The following is a 12515-nucleotide window of genomic DNA, read 5'->3' as shown; positions in this document are numbered from 1 at the left end:
TCAACACTAGCGCTCCGACGACGCGGTGGCCTGCGCAGCTACGACCGGTTTTCGTCGAGCAAGTGGGTCAACTTACGGCGAATAGAGTTTAGTGGCTATGTCTTTGGTCGACAAATTGTTAGGCGCTACGCCCGTTAAACAGGAGTCCCTTTCCGAACTTATAGTTTCATGTGTTCATTTAGTGAAAGTATGTCTCTCCTCAACTTGTTAAAAATTCCAGATTTACGTTCTTTTATTTTATTTTCGGTTGCTTTTCGTTGTTTGCCGGTATCGACGCACAAATTGTTCGAAAAAAGTACGGTATCCGATTATCCAACAATTGACGAGCTCATGAAATTTTTGCGAAACCGCGTAGCCTTATTGGAGGTTGTAGGCGAACATCGTGATCACGGCGCCTTCATCGCGCATACAAAATCGACGTCACAACAGAGCCACCTCAAAAGGGAGACAAATCGATTAGGGAAGCCGCGGTTTTCGTCCCATCCCACTATGTTAGTTACGACCAAACCGTCTAACTCGACGAATAATAGTTGTCCGTGTTGTTCTGGTGCGCATGGTTTAGGGGTATGCGCTAGATTTAAAATGTGGGCTGTTGACGAGCGCTCTCGCTGGACACGGGAACATAAACTATGTTTTAACTGCTTTAGCGCCGATCGCTGGGCTCCTAAGTGTACTGCCAAGTCGCGATGTCACGACTGTTCCCGTAGGCATCACTCCCTCCTTCACCCAACGGGGAATGCTATTCATGGTAGCGAGGACGCACAACAGTCGGATGTAGTGTTATGTGCGTCTGCACCACCGCCACAAGTGTCTAAAGTAACGTCAGTATTGTTAGGAACGGTGCTAGTCCATGTACGCGACAGGTCGGGCTCGTGGAAAACCGTACGCGCACTAATTGATTGCGCGTCACAAATTAGTGTAATAACTACCGCGTGCGCCGATCGGCTGGGACTTCGGCGTTAACGATGGACCACACCCGTGACAGGTCTGTCTGGCGTTACAATTATGGATGTTCAGGGCCGTGTCGATTGCGTAATACAGCCGCGATATACGAACGAACCCGTGTTATCAGTTCTGGCGTGGGTACTGCATTCAATTACGTACTAATGATCTCCCTAGGAATATATTACCTGCAGGACCGATTTTCGAATTTAGCGTTGGCCGATCCATCGTTCCACAATACAGCTCCGGTCGATTTATTGTTGGGGGGTGACGTGTATGCGGCAGTAATGGACGGGCGCAAAATCATGGTTGACAAAAATCTGCCGGTCGCGTTTAGTTCGATTTTCGGCTGGATTTTGATGGGACCAATTTCCGAGGGGGAACTGACGTCATTTCATTCATTATCGGTGTCCCTTACTATTTCCCTAGAGGAACTCATGCATAATTTTTGGGAAGTCGAAGAGCCTGAGGTTGCTCCGGAGACCTTTACTGATGATGGGCGATGCGAACAAATTTTCAGAGACGGACACGTGCGTTTTCCATCTGGTCGTTTTGCCGTGCCACTACCATTCCGCGCACCCGTTTCTGACTGTGAATTTGATCGATCCCGTGAAACAGCAATAAAACGGTTCGAATCGTTAGAACACAAATTGACCACGGATCCTAAGCTTAAGTCGATGTATAGAGATTTCATGACCGAATATCTCACGCTAGGTCATATGTCGGTTGCAACAACCCCCGGCAATATTATATTCCCCACCATGCTATATGTAAGCATGACGGTGTAGATACGAAAATTAGGATAGTATTTGACGCATCCGCGAAAGGTCCCACGGGTATGTGGTTGAATCGCGCGTTGCTTCCCGGACCCAAATTACAACGCGATATAGTTGATATTTTGATCCGTTTCCGTTTATTTCGCCACGCATTCACGGCGGACATCTGCAAGATGTACCGTCAAATTGTGATTTTACCTGAGTTCCATACTTATCAACACATATTGTGGCGCGACTCCCCGATCGATCAACTGATTATGAACTTAATACCGTGACGTATAGAGTAAACTGCACCCCCTTCCTTGCACTCCGCGTGCTGCGCGCCATAGCCGACAGTGATTGTGAGTCGTTTTTACGAGTTCGCGACGCGTTATGTCACCAAACATATGTCGACGATATCTGTTACGGGGCGGATACCATCACCGATGCGGTCGCTGTCCAATCGGAATTAAATTCAGTATTGGCGCGGTCAGGTCTCGAATTACGTAAATGGTCAAGTAATACCCCAGCTATCTTGCAGGCCGTACCGGCCGATCATTGCGTCGTAAAATGTACGTCATTCGCCGACGATGATAGCGTAGGCACGAAGGTTCTCGGTATACACTGGTATCCGAATGATGATTATTTTTGTTGTGAACTCAGTTTATAGGTGTCACCAACATTCACGAAACGTGGAATTTTGTCATTGACGGCCCAATTTTTCGATCCATTGGGTTTGTTTTCCCCTGCGATTTTTTTAGCTAAACATATTATGCAACGTACATGGCAGGCGGCGTGTGAGTGGGACGGCCCGTTGCCATGCGACATCCACACCGATTGGGCACAATTCGTGATCGAGTTGCCACAGCTTTCGACCGTTCGCGTTCCGCGGTTTTGCAACACCACTCCGGGTACGACATGTTTTTTATGCGGTTTCTGTGACGCATCATTACAAGGGTACGCGGCTGTGGTTTATTTGCGCGTACTCGATGCACCACGAGATTCATCGGTCTTTCTTATCGGTACAAAGACCAAATTAGCTCGTGTTGCGTGTTGCCTATACTGAGTAATTCATACAAGTTTGGGAGGATCTTGTACTACGAATTGCCTATACTAAAAGGCCTATCCTCTAACATGTAAAATTTAAGGGGGAGGATATTCAGAACTCCCCAAATCATTCTACTTAAGTTCAAATTTTTTTTCTACCCTAATTATTATGTTTCAAAATTTGTATTCTACCGAAAAACTTGAAAATTCATTGCAAACATCTCAAATAAATCAATTGATTTTCCACTTGAATCATAACTTTTGATGAATATTTTATAATTATAAAATATAACCTACACTTATTAATTATTATCGGGTATTCTCTGTCTATAATAGTTTTCAAGCAATGTAAGTTGATTTAATTTTAAATAATAATTTAATTTTACACGATTCATAATATGAATCTTAAATATATTTAAAGTTTAATCTTATGTTTATTTAATATTCAACATAATTTAGATAAGAAGTGTGATTTAATTTTTTAATTTTCTGCCTTCAATTTTCCGAGTTTTAAAAAAAAAAACTGTTAGTTATAATCTATTATAACTAAATATTAACCTTAAACTATATGTTTGTAATGATAAGAGGACGTCTCACGGAAACGTGTAGATCACTGTTATCTATATGTAGATATATATGTCTATCTATATGTAGATAACCGTGGTGTAGACATATAACGCTCAAGAGATAGCGTTGTTAGCCATATCGCCGCCGTCGCGGCAGGCCATGACCACGCCCCTAGGTCCACGTAACGAGGTCCGCGCGTCTTAACGCGGGAGAGGCACATTATTACTTCACGGACAGTCGATTAGAACGTATAATATTAATACACTCGTCACTCACCGATCACCGTAGAGCAGATTGTCGCTCAAACCTCATCTATTTCTTACGTACTAATACGAGGCTCGCTCGCTCCTAGATCACAGTGATCATCTATTTACCAACTTAAGCTCTTCTTAGCTTAAATAGTTTTAGCAGTATATAGAGTATACAAATTAATATACATTATAATTATATTTATAGATATAGGTTTATTACTTTTTAAAATACATGTAAAATTATTAATTCTTTACGATTTAACACGTCTTTAAGTAAATGTGTTACGTCTTTACGCTGTTACTTTTTTGTCGACATTATGTCCATTTATTCTGAATTCTCCTATTAGTAACCTATAAGTAATAGTAAAATATAATAGATCAGTAATAGTTACGTAGGTGATATTTATACAGTCACTGTTTATTTAATACAGACACAGATCTATATGCATATAATAATATAGTAAATTCTAATTTAAATTAGAAAAATCGCTTTTTTTAAATTTTTTTCTTGTTTTTTTTCTTTTTGTATTTCTTCTAATATATATTTTGGTTCTATTATATCACTAATTAAACATCGTTTTCCGTACTGAGGGTCGACAATCTCTGGCAGTAAACGTTCACAATAAAACCTAACAACAAAATTTCAATATTTAATATAATTATTATTTTTTATTATGTGTTAAGTATGTGAGTACACATATTATGTCGTATAATGTATATTATGTTTGGTATTTTTTACGATGTATTATAAAATTATTTTAAAGTTATAAGTACTTAATACTTATCATATTAATTGGGGGGAATAGGATTTTTGAAAAAATAAATCAAATTATTTTACTTTTTAATTAGGAATATGTAGTAACAATTATTATTGAGTAATAACCAATACAGTTAGCTTGCAAATAAGTTTCTTAATTTTTTTTTAATTTTACCTTTTTAATTTCCACTTTATTTTGGCAAAGGCTCAGCTAGACCATAGAATTCATCCGGACCAGTGTTTTTATGTTTTTTAAACGATGTTCTATTAAAATTAAGTCTTCTTTTTCTAGTGTTTTCTCATTTTTTATTTTTTTTTTGAGGTTATGAACCGTTTTCCTATCATACCTTCAAAAACAAAAGTTATATTATATCCTCAAAAAATCTACTTCGGAGAAGTAAAAAAGGCTTTCTGTGCGTAAGTTGAAGAGATTGGGAGAAAAGATAGAACTTTGGTGTTAATAAAGATGTGAAATCAATCTCATAGTTCTGTGCCAAAAAGGGCCACGGTTGAAAAAATAGAATTTGGAGCTTATTAAAGAAGTGAAATCAATACCCAAATTATGTGCCTCAACTTGAAAAAATATCTTATTCAAAAAAATGTCAAGATGTTCAACTGTACAAACATTGAAAAAAAAAATATTAGCACAGAACGGCGTGAATTACAGATAATCAACAAAAGTTCTAGTCAGACAGTTAAACTCGTAAACAACTAAACAAGTCAACAACTCCGATTTATGGGTAATTCATTATTATTGTAAGCCGTTCTGTGCTAATATTTTTTTTCAATGTTTGTACAGTTGAACATCTTGACATTTTTTTGAATAAGATATTTTTTCAAGTTGAGGCACATAATTTGGGTATTGATTTCACTTCTTTAATAAGCTCCAAATTCTATTTTTTCAACCGTGGCCCTTTTTGGCACAGAACTATGAGATTGATTTCACATCTTTATTAACACCAAAGTTCTATCTTTTCTCCCAATCTCTTCAACTTACGCACAGAAAGCCTTTTTTACTTCTCCGAAGTAGATTTTTTGAGGATTTCAATTATTTTTTCGAAGTACGTTTTACTTTGATATCTCGGGACAATTTATAATATATAATACGAGTGAGAGGTCCGAGCGCCGAGACGAAACTTAATGTATAATAGTCACGTTATCGGTTGGTGTGTTGTTACTTATGCACAGAATATAATATTTTTTTATATTAATAATACAATTATTTAATAATAATTATTATTATTATAGTATTAAAATAGTTATAATAGGTACATATAATAGCTCCCTATAACATAAGGAGTTGCACCGCATGTAGCTGTTGTTTTGTATAACAATAAACCGCGTAAAATAATGTACAATGCACGAGACGACGAGTCCACAGTTGTAGTATGTTGAATGTTCCGCGGCGTTCGCAGAGTGAATAGCTGTTGTTGTGTATAAGGTTCGCGGTACGGTAGCGGTACTGCGCGTGGCGTTTGCTACGGCGTTGGAAGGGGAAGTTTGGGCGGCCGCATCTCGCCGTACGACGGAACGAAAGAAAAGATCCACAAAACTGCAGTTTTTAGCTCTGTCTCTCTCGCACTCCGCATTCAACCAACGCGTGCGAGTGAGAGGTCCGAGCGCCGAGACGAAACTTAATGTATAATAGTCGCTATCGGTCGGTGTGCTGTTTCTTATCGGTCGGTGTTACTTATGCACAGAAAGGAGTCTCTAGCGAGACTCTTCGATTTATTACAATGCATTATGCAAAAAGTGGTAGAATACAATTTTTTTTTATTATAGTTCAATATTATTTAAGGCCTAAATGTATACACTTTTTAAGGTATAGTGTAGTGTGGTAATTTCAGTTAATTTTTATTTTATTTATACTATACACTATATAGTATATATTATGTAGGTATAAATAAATTCTAGGCTATATCTATACTATATATTATAAATACATAGATTATAGGCTGTAGTTACAACTAATTAATAATAATATTATTAACAAATTTTCATTCTTTTACCTGGACTTTTTTCCATAATGTTTTTATGAAGAGCGTTTAGAAAATTTCCATCGGTATTATATGAAATGATTGCAGCTTGAAATCGTGTGTTGTATGATTGTTTTAATGAAAAATGTATTCGCTTTCCTGTAATAAATTTGTTAATGATACTGTTAAACTGTTCGCACACATTATTAGTAACATCGAGTATTAGACTAACAGCATTATCTATCACTCTTCTCAATATAGATAAAATCTCCAGCATAAAACCACATTTCTCTGTAGCTGGTACATGATTCTCGTTGTTTTTGGTTTTTTTACAAAAATAAACGTCACAATTTTTATGCTGGCCGAAAATATGATAAGGACTGTTTAAAATATCCTTTTGTAATCCTAAAGCATATTAATAAAAAAATTTGTAATAAAACATATTAAAATAATTTAGTAGTTTTTGATATCTATTTATATATATAGTATTTGAGAAAAATAAAACAACCTTTTATTTCATCTGTATCACTTATATCCAACTCCTTACGATATTGTATAGCTTTTCGAATAGCCATGCTAAATTTAGTTATATATTTTTTTTATTAACTGTCTCAGATACATTGGATATTTTGTACATTTTGTCAGCGCTGATAATTTTGTACTGTAATTCCTTAAAATGTGGTTTCGACATTCTATCTTTTTAACTAATTGATTAGAGCCATAGGGGACTAATTCCAACAATCGTTTTGAAACACTACATTCGCCATCACCTTGGATTTTTTTAAATTATATTTTACGTTTAAAATTAAATAATTATAATATTACCAATCAATCTATTAAACTTCAACCCATGTAATTCGACACTTCTTACAAACCCCTCAGCTATACCATCAGCTTCCATTCCAGTTGAAGCTTTATCCTAGTTTAAAAATATTTATGATTTCTGACATTTAACTTTAGTGCCTGCGCTCTTTCACAAATACAGCAATAACGGTTTCTTATTCCTACAAACAGTATTTTGTTTGTGCGAAAACCAATGATTGTGTGGCCTATTTGTTTTCAATAATTAATAAACATTATAATTAATAAATTAATACTGTACTTTGAATACCCTGTATATCTATTCAAATTTATAAATACAGAGTGATCCATTTAAATGACTACACTCATTATCTTGAAAAAATATTCAAATTTTCAATTTTCAATCTTTTTTCAAAATTAATAAGAATAATATAATCTTAATATAAATTATTGTTACCTTGGGTTTAACGATATCAAATTTATCAGTTATAGCTCCCTGGTTTTTACAAATTAAAAAATAGTACCCATTATTAATGCTAAAACCACAATTTTTTAAGAAATTGTATCTTGCAAATGTAGAATAGAAAAAAATTTTTTCACGAGAAAATTTATAAAAAAAATATTATAATTAATTTATGATATTTTTATTAAATGTTGCCATTAAATCAAAATTTCATAGTGGTGTAACCAATAAATATAGGGGTTAAAAAAATTGTAATATTATACACCTTCAAAAAAGCACACACCTAATGTTTTGGAAAAAAAAAATTGAAAAATGTCAATACTTTTGATATAATTAGCGTAGTCAGTTAAATGGATTACTTTGTACTTATAATGTTTATCGCAAACATTTTTTCTCAATATACTTACAGCTCCTGACAACGCATCATATTTTGATTTATAGCTGCGTTTTCCCCATTGACCGTCAGCTACATCAATGCATAATGGTATACCATCTGAATCAATATCTCCAGCTTCTATTGCCAAACGTTTTTCTTCAGCTCCTGCCAATCGTATTTGTTCCCAAGCAGTCTGTTCAATATTTTGACTAACTTGCTCGAATAGCTTACTATACGTATTGCTAGAAAAACCGGGTATGTCTACAATATCCGAGAACTCGTTAAGTTGTGAGTAACCAATTCCAACCCCAATGCTAGCGGTAACAGTTGCTTTATTCACTTCAATATATTTTCCAGTTTCTTCTGATTCGATTTTGGTAGTTATGTTACACATTGAGCATTTAAATAACCATGTACAGTAATATCCATTACGAATCTCCTTAACTAACTCTGAGTTAATAAAAGAGCACCCAAATCCACCATCGTGAATATCATTTTTTATTTGTTGAAAAACATAAAATACATCAATAATTCTACCAGTACTGCAATAATTTTTATATTAATATTTAATCATACAAATCAATTTTAATATTTTAATATTTTATTATTAAAATAAACTGCTTAAGATAATAAATAATAAGAATAATATTAAACATACCGATTGTTATCAAGGTTCAAATCTTTTTCAACATTACTTGAATTACTTTCATGTAATAAATTTGGCAAAATTGGTGAACTAATTTGTTTTATAATTATAAAAACAAATTATTTATCGTGAAATAAATATAATACAATATATAATAAATAGTAGATAAATAATATAAATTGTGATCATACCAGCAACTTTGGAAATCATTATCAACCGCGGAATGGGAAACATCTGTATCATTTATTGTACCAATATCTGCATAATCTGTTATAGCAGTATTATGCCCAGGAATATAAATTATAGGTGTAATAAGGTAATCGGAAAAAAAATCCCTGGAAAAAAAATCCCCAGACAAAAAATCCCCGGTAAATAAAATCCCCAGAAAAAAAATCCCCGGAAAAAAATAATAATGATAATAAAAAATCCCCAAAGGAACTAATTTGTATTTAAGTTATAATAATAAAAATAATAATATTATCTTATATTATATTTTTATACCTATATTATTAATTAGTATATATATATCATTGAAATATGCAACAAATATACATTTACAAAATTTATATTTAAAAATTCAAAGTTGTACTAAGTATAAAAAAAATGTAAAATAATAAAATATAAATGTATAAATAAGAACACGTATAAATAAATACATAAATATGACTGTTACCGACCAAAATGTTCACATTCATACCACAAATTTAGTGTGCAATAATAATATAATATTAGTTAGTTAATCAATAAAAAATAAATATACATATATGTATAATATATATAATTAGGTATAGTAAAATTATATTGACACAGCTGTCAAAAAGTCTCCAATGCTTAATTTATCTTCACTTTGTCTTATAACTAACTCTTTCAAGCGAATATTTATTGTTTGATTTTGTCCTCTTTTTGTACGTCTTGGTTCACCTTTTTTTTTTCCTGTTTGAACCGACGACGCCGCGGGAACTGCTCTCGCATTGCTTCCGCGACGTCTTGGTTCACCTAAAGCATCCAATGCTAACTGTGCTCGATCAGCGTCAATTTCGTTTTTAATTTCCCTAATAAGTTTCCATATTGTAGGATGTTTTTGACCAACTAGTTTGGAAAACCTATTATTCCACCCTTCAACGATGTTGTTGGTTCTGTGGCAGTCATTGAGGGTGGTTTTATTTACATTCCACACAGCTGATGGGAACATTGGTTGCAGTTTTCGAAACCTCATGTTATTTTCGTCGTTTCCAATTCTTCGATACATGCCATTTACAAAATACGAATCAGAATAATCTAATAAATCCATACGATTTTCAGGTAAACTTTTTTTTAAATATTTCATACCATCTTCTACGAGGTGTAATGGAAGGAATGCAAGTGCATCAATCATTCCACATTGTTTTCGAAACTCTTCATCCTTATGGTATTTCGTAACAAAGCCCAATTCTTGTACCTTCCTGAACGTCGATTGACATAAGTGATAGAAGCAGCCTTTTATATCAATATAGAAACCAATTACTTCTTTAGCTGCTTCAATAACTGCGCTTTCAAAATCGAGATGTAAACATTTGGGGTCAGGGTATAAATTTTGTTCAGCACATTCATCCATTATAATTTGAAACATTTCTACGTATGTATTTTTAGTTTTCCTTTGTAAAATACAGTAAATCGAAGTTACAAATACACTATTTTTTTTACCCGTATTACATATAACTGTAGGAAAAACTTTGGAGACAGTCCGAAATTCCCGTCTAAATACCAAGTATCTAATTCTGTAAGCAGTTACAAGTGTTCATCTGTTCCTTTCAGATGCCTCTGGACCATTATCCTTCAATAATAGTCTATTATTACCCAATAATGCCTATTCACCTGTAATAAAATAGATATAATTTGTTAAGTATAGGATTTTATTTCCTAATAAAGATAATTAAAAAAAAAAAAATTATACCATCAATAACAATTTCTTTGATATTTTGAGGTTCGTTCGGATCATGAAAACTTTGATGATATCTAATATTACGTTATTTTAAATATTCTTCATTGGGTAATTCAGCTAAAACGTCGACATCCAGATTCTTGATTACCTCCAAAAATATTTGGCTGGGTGTATCATTTGAGGATAAAGCTTTATTTTTTATTTCTTGTTTAACTTTTATGGCAGCTATAGCTATAAATAATAACAATTCTTATTTATATTGCTATTTGATACATTAATATACTTATACAGCATAAACCATTTAATTTCTATACAATTATACAATTACATTTAAAACATTAAAATGTTTTAATAAATATGAATTTTTAATTTGTACCAACATATTATTTTATAAGAAATGCACTATAAAATGCATTTAAATTATATTTATTATATCATATATGTAGTTTAAAAATTGGAAAAAAATTGTATATATTGTTTTTATTTTTATAGTGTTGTTACTGTAGTATTTGTTACTTGTTTAGTTCTGGACGTACTAATTGGTTACTAATTCAGTAATAGGTACCTATCGAGGCCTATGATAAAATATTGTTATCGACAATAATTTGTCGTGCTATATAATTTATTATTCGTACCGTCGCCGTCGGCAGTTTGCAGAAAGTTTCTTTTTAATCGCAACAATTTATGTTATGAACGAAATTGAAAAAAATTCTCTAAAAACTAAGAAAATGCACTAAAATCGTCAAAAAATGGCCTAAATAAATGGCAAAAACTTTTTTTACCTACCAGCTTAAAATATAACTAGGTATATCTCAAATCAATTATGACAAAATAATTAAAATTTGAGAACATATTCATAACACATAAATATATAAGTGTCCTAACTATATGTAAAATTATTAAATTAAAATAAATCTTACCATTTTTATCGGCAGAATGATTGTGATCACGGATCTCCCTTGGATTACTATTTTAATGCGATGTTTTTAAAATAGCTAAACATTTAAATGAACTATATTTTGCACACCTCCATCTCTTGAAAAACTTAGTCTTTTTGGTGTACATAAGTATAACCATTTAAGAAAATGTTATCGTTCCCTTGATTAGATTTAACGATTTCCATAGTCGCACAGTCACACAAATTAAAGTTACTTAACAGGAACTGAAGATGTACTAACCGTAACCGTTATAATAACGTATAGATAAACGCGTAAATAATTATTTTATAACTTGTATTTTCCCAATTTCACATTTTATTACTCTATGCAACTGGCAGCCCGCGAACCTTTTTTTTCTGTAAAATGCTTTCTTATTGCACACTAAATTTGTGGTATAAATGTGAACATTTTGGTCGGTAACAGTCATATTTATGTATTTATTTATACGTGTTCTTATTTATACATTCATATTTTATTATTTTATATTTTTTTCATACTTAGTACAACTTTGAATTTTTAAATATAAATTTTGTAAATGCATATTTGTTGCATATATTAATGATTTTTACTACATATTTGTTGCATATTTCAATGATATATATATACTAATTAATAATATAGGTATAAAGATATAATATAAGATAATATTATTATTTTTATTATTATAATTTAAATACTAATTAGTTGCTTTGGGGATTTTTTACTATCATTATTATTTTTTTCCGGGGATTTTTTTTCTGGGGATTTTATTTACCGGGGATTTTTTTACGGAGATTCTTAATTTTATTTCTTTATGCATATTGTTGTTCTTATTTATGTTGGTACCTAAGTATTTGAAATCGTTTACCGCTTGGAAAGTGTACTCCCCGACACTCAGATCAGCTACCATCTCATTTTTTCTGCTGTCGACCATATATTTTGTTTGGTCTTGGTTAACTTTAGGGCTCATAAATTTAGCAGCTTTAAGAAGATTGTCGGTTTTTGCGGTTACCTTGATGCGTGTATTACCCATTACCACGATGTCGTCCGCATAAGCAAGTATAGAGTATTCCCCTAGTAATTCCATGTCTTGATA

The 12515-nt window shown here is 32.8% G+C and overlaps 1 protein-coding gene and 2 pseudogenes across 1 annotated transcript; 1 reads left to right on the top strand and 2 right to left on the bottom strand.

Moving 5' to 3' along the window:
- Positions 1-965: 965 nt before the first annotated feature.
- LOC149054150 (uncharacterized) lies at positions 966-1730 on the top strand. The gene has a single exon (XM_089230604.1). It carries the CDS (start codon positions 966-968, stop codon positions 1728-1730), a length of 765 nt encoding a protein of 254 aa, XP_089086730.1.
- A 2780-nt stretch (positions 1731-4510) lies between these two features.
- On the bottom strand, positions 4511-7196 carry LOC149054149 (uncharacterized; annotated as a pseudogene).
- Positions 7197-7293: 97 nt separating this feature from the next.
- Positions 7294-11637, bottom strand: LOC149054148 (uncharacterized; annotated as a pseudogene).
- Between the last annotated feature and the right edge of the window lie 878 nt (positions 11638-12515).

Source organism: Diuraphis noxia, unplaced genomic scaffold, assembly GCF_037042655.1.
Source record: "Diuraphis noxia isolate RWA-SAM2 unplaced genomic scaffold, SU_Dnox_SAM2 contig0010, whole genome shotgun sequence".
Lineage (NCBI taxonomy): Eukaryota > Metazoa > Arthropoda > Insecta > Hemiptera > Aphididae > Diuraphis > Diuraphis noxia.
The sequence above is the reverse complement of the archived record's forward strand: the minus strand, read 5'-3'. Positions and strand labels throughout refer to the sequence as shown.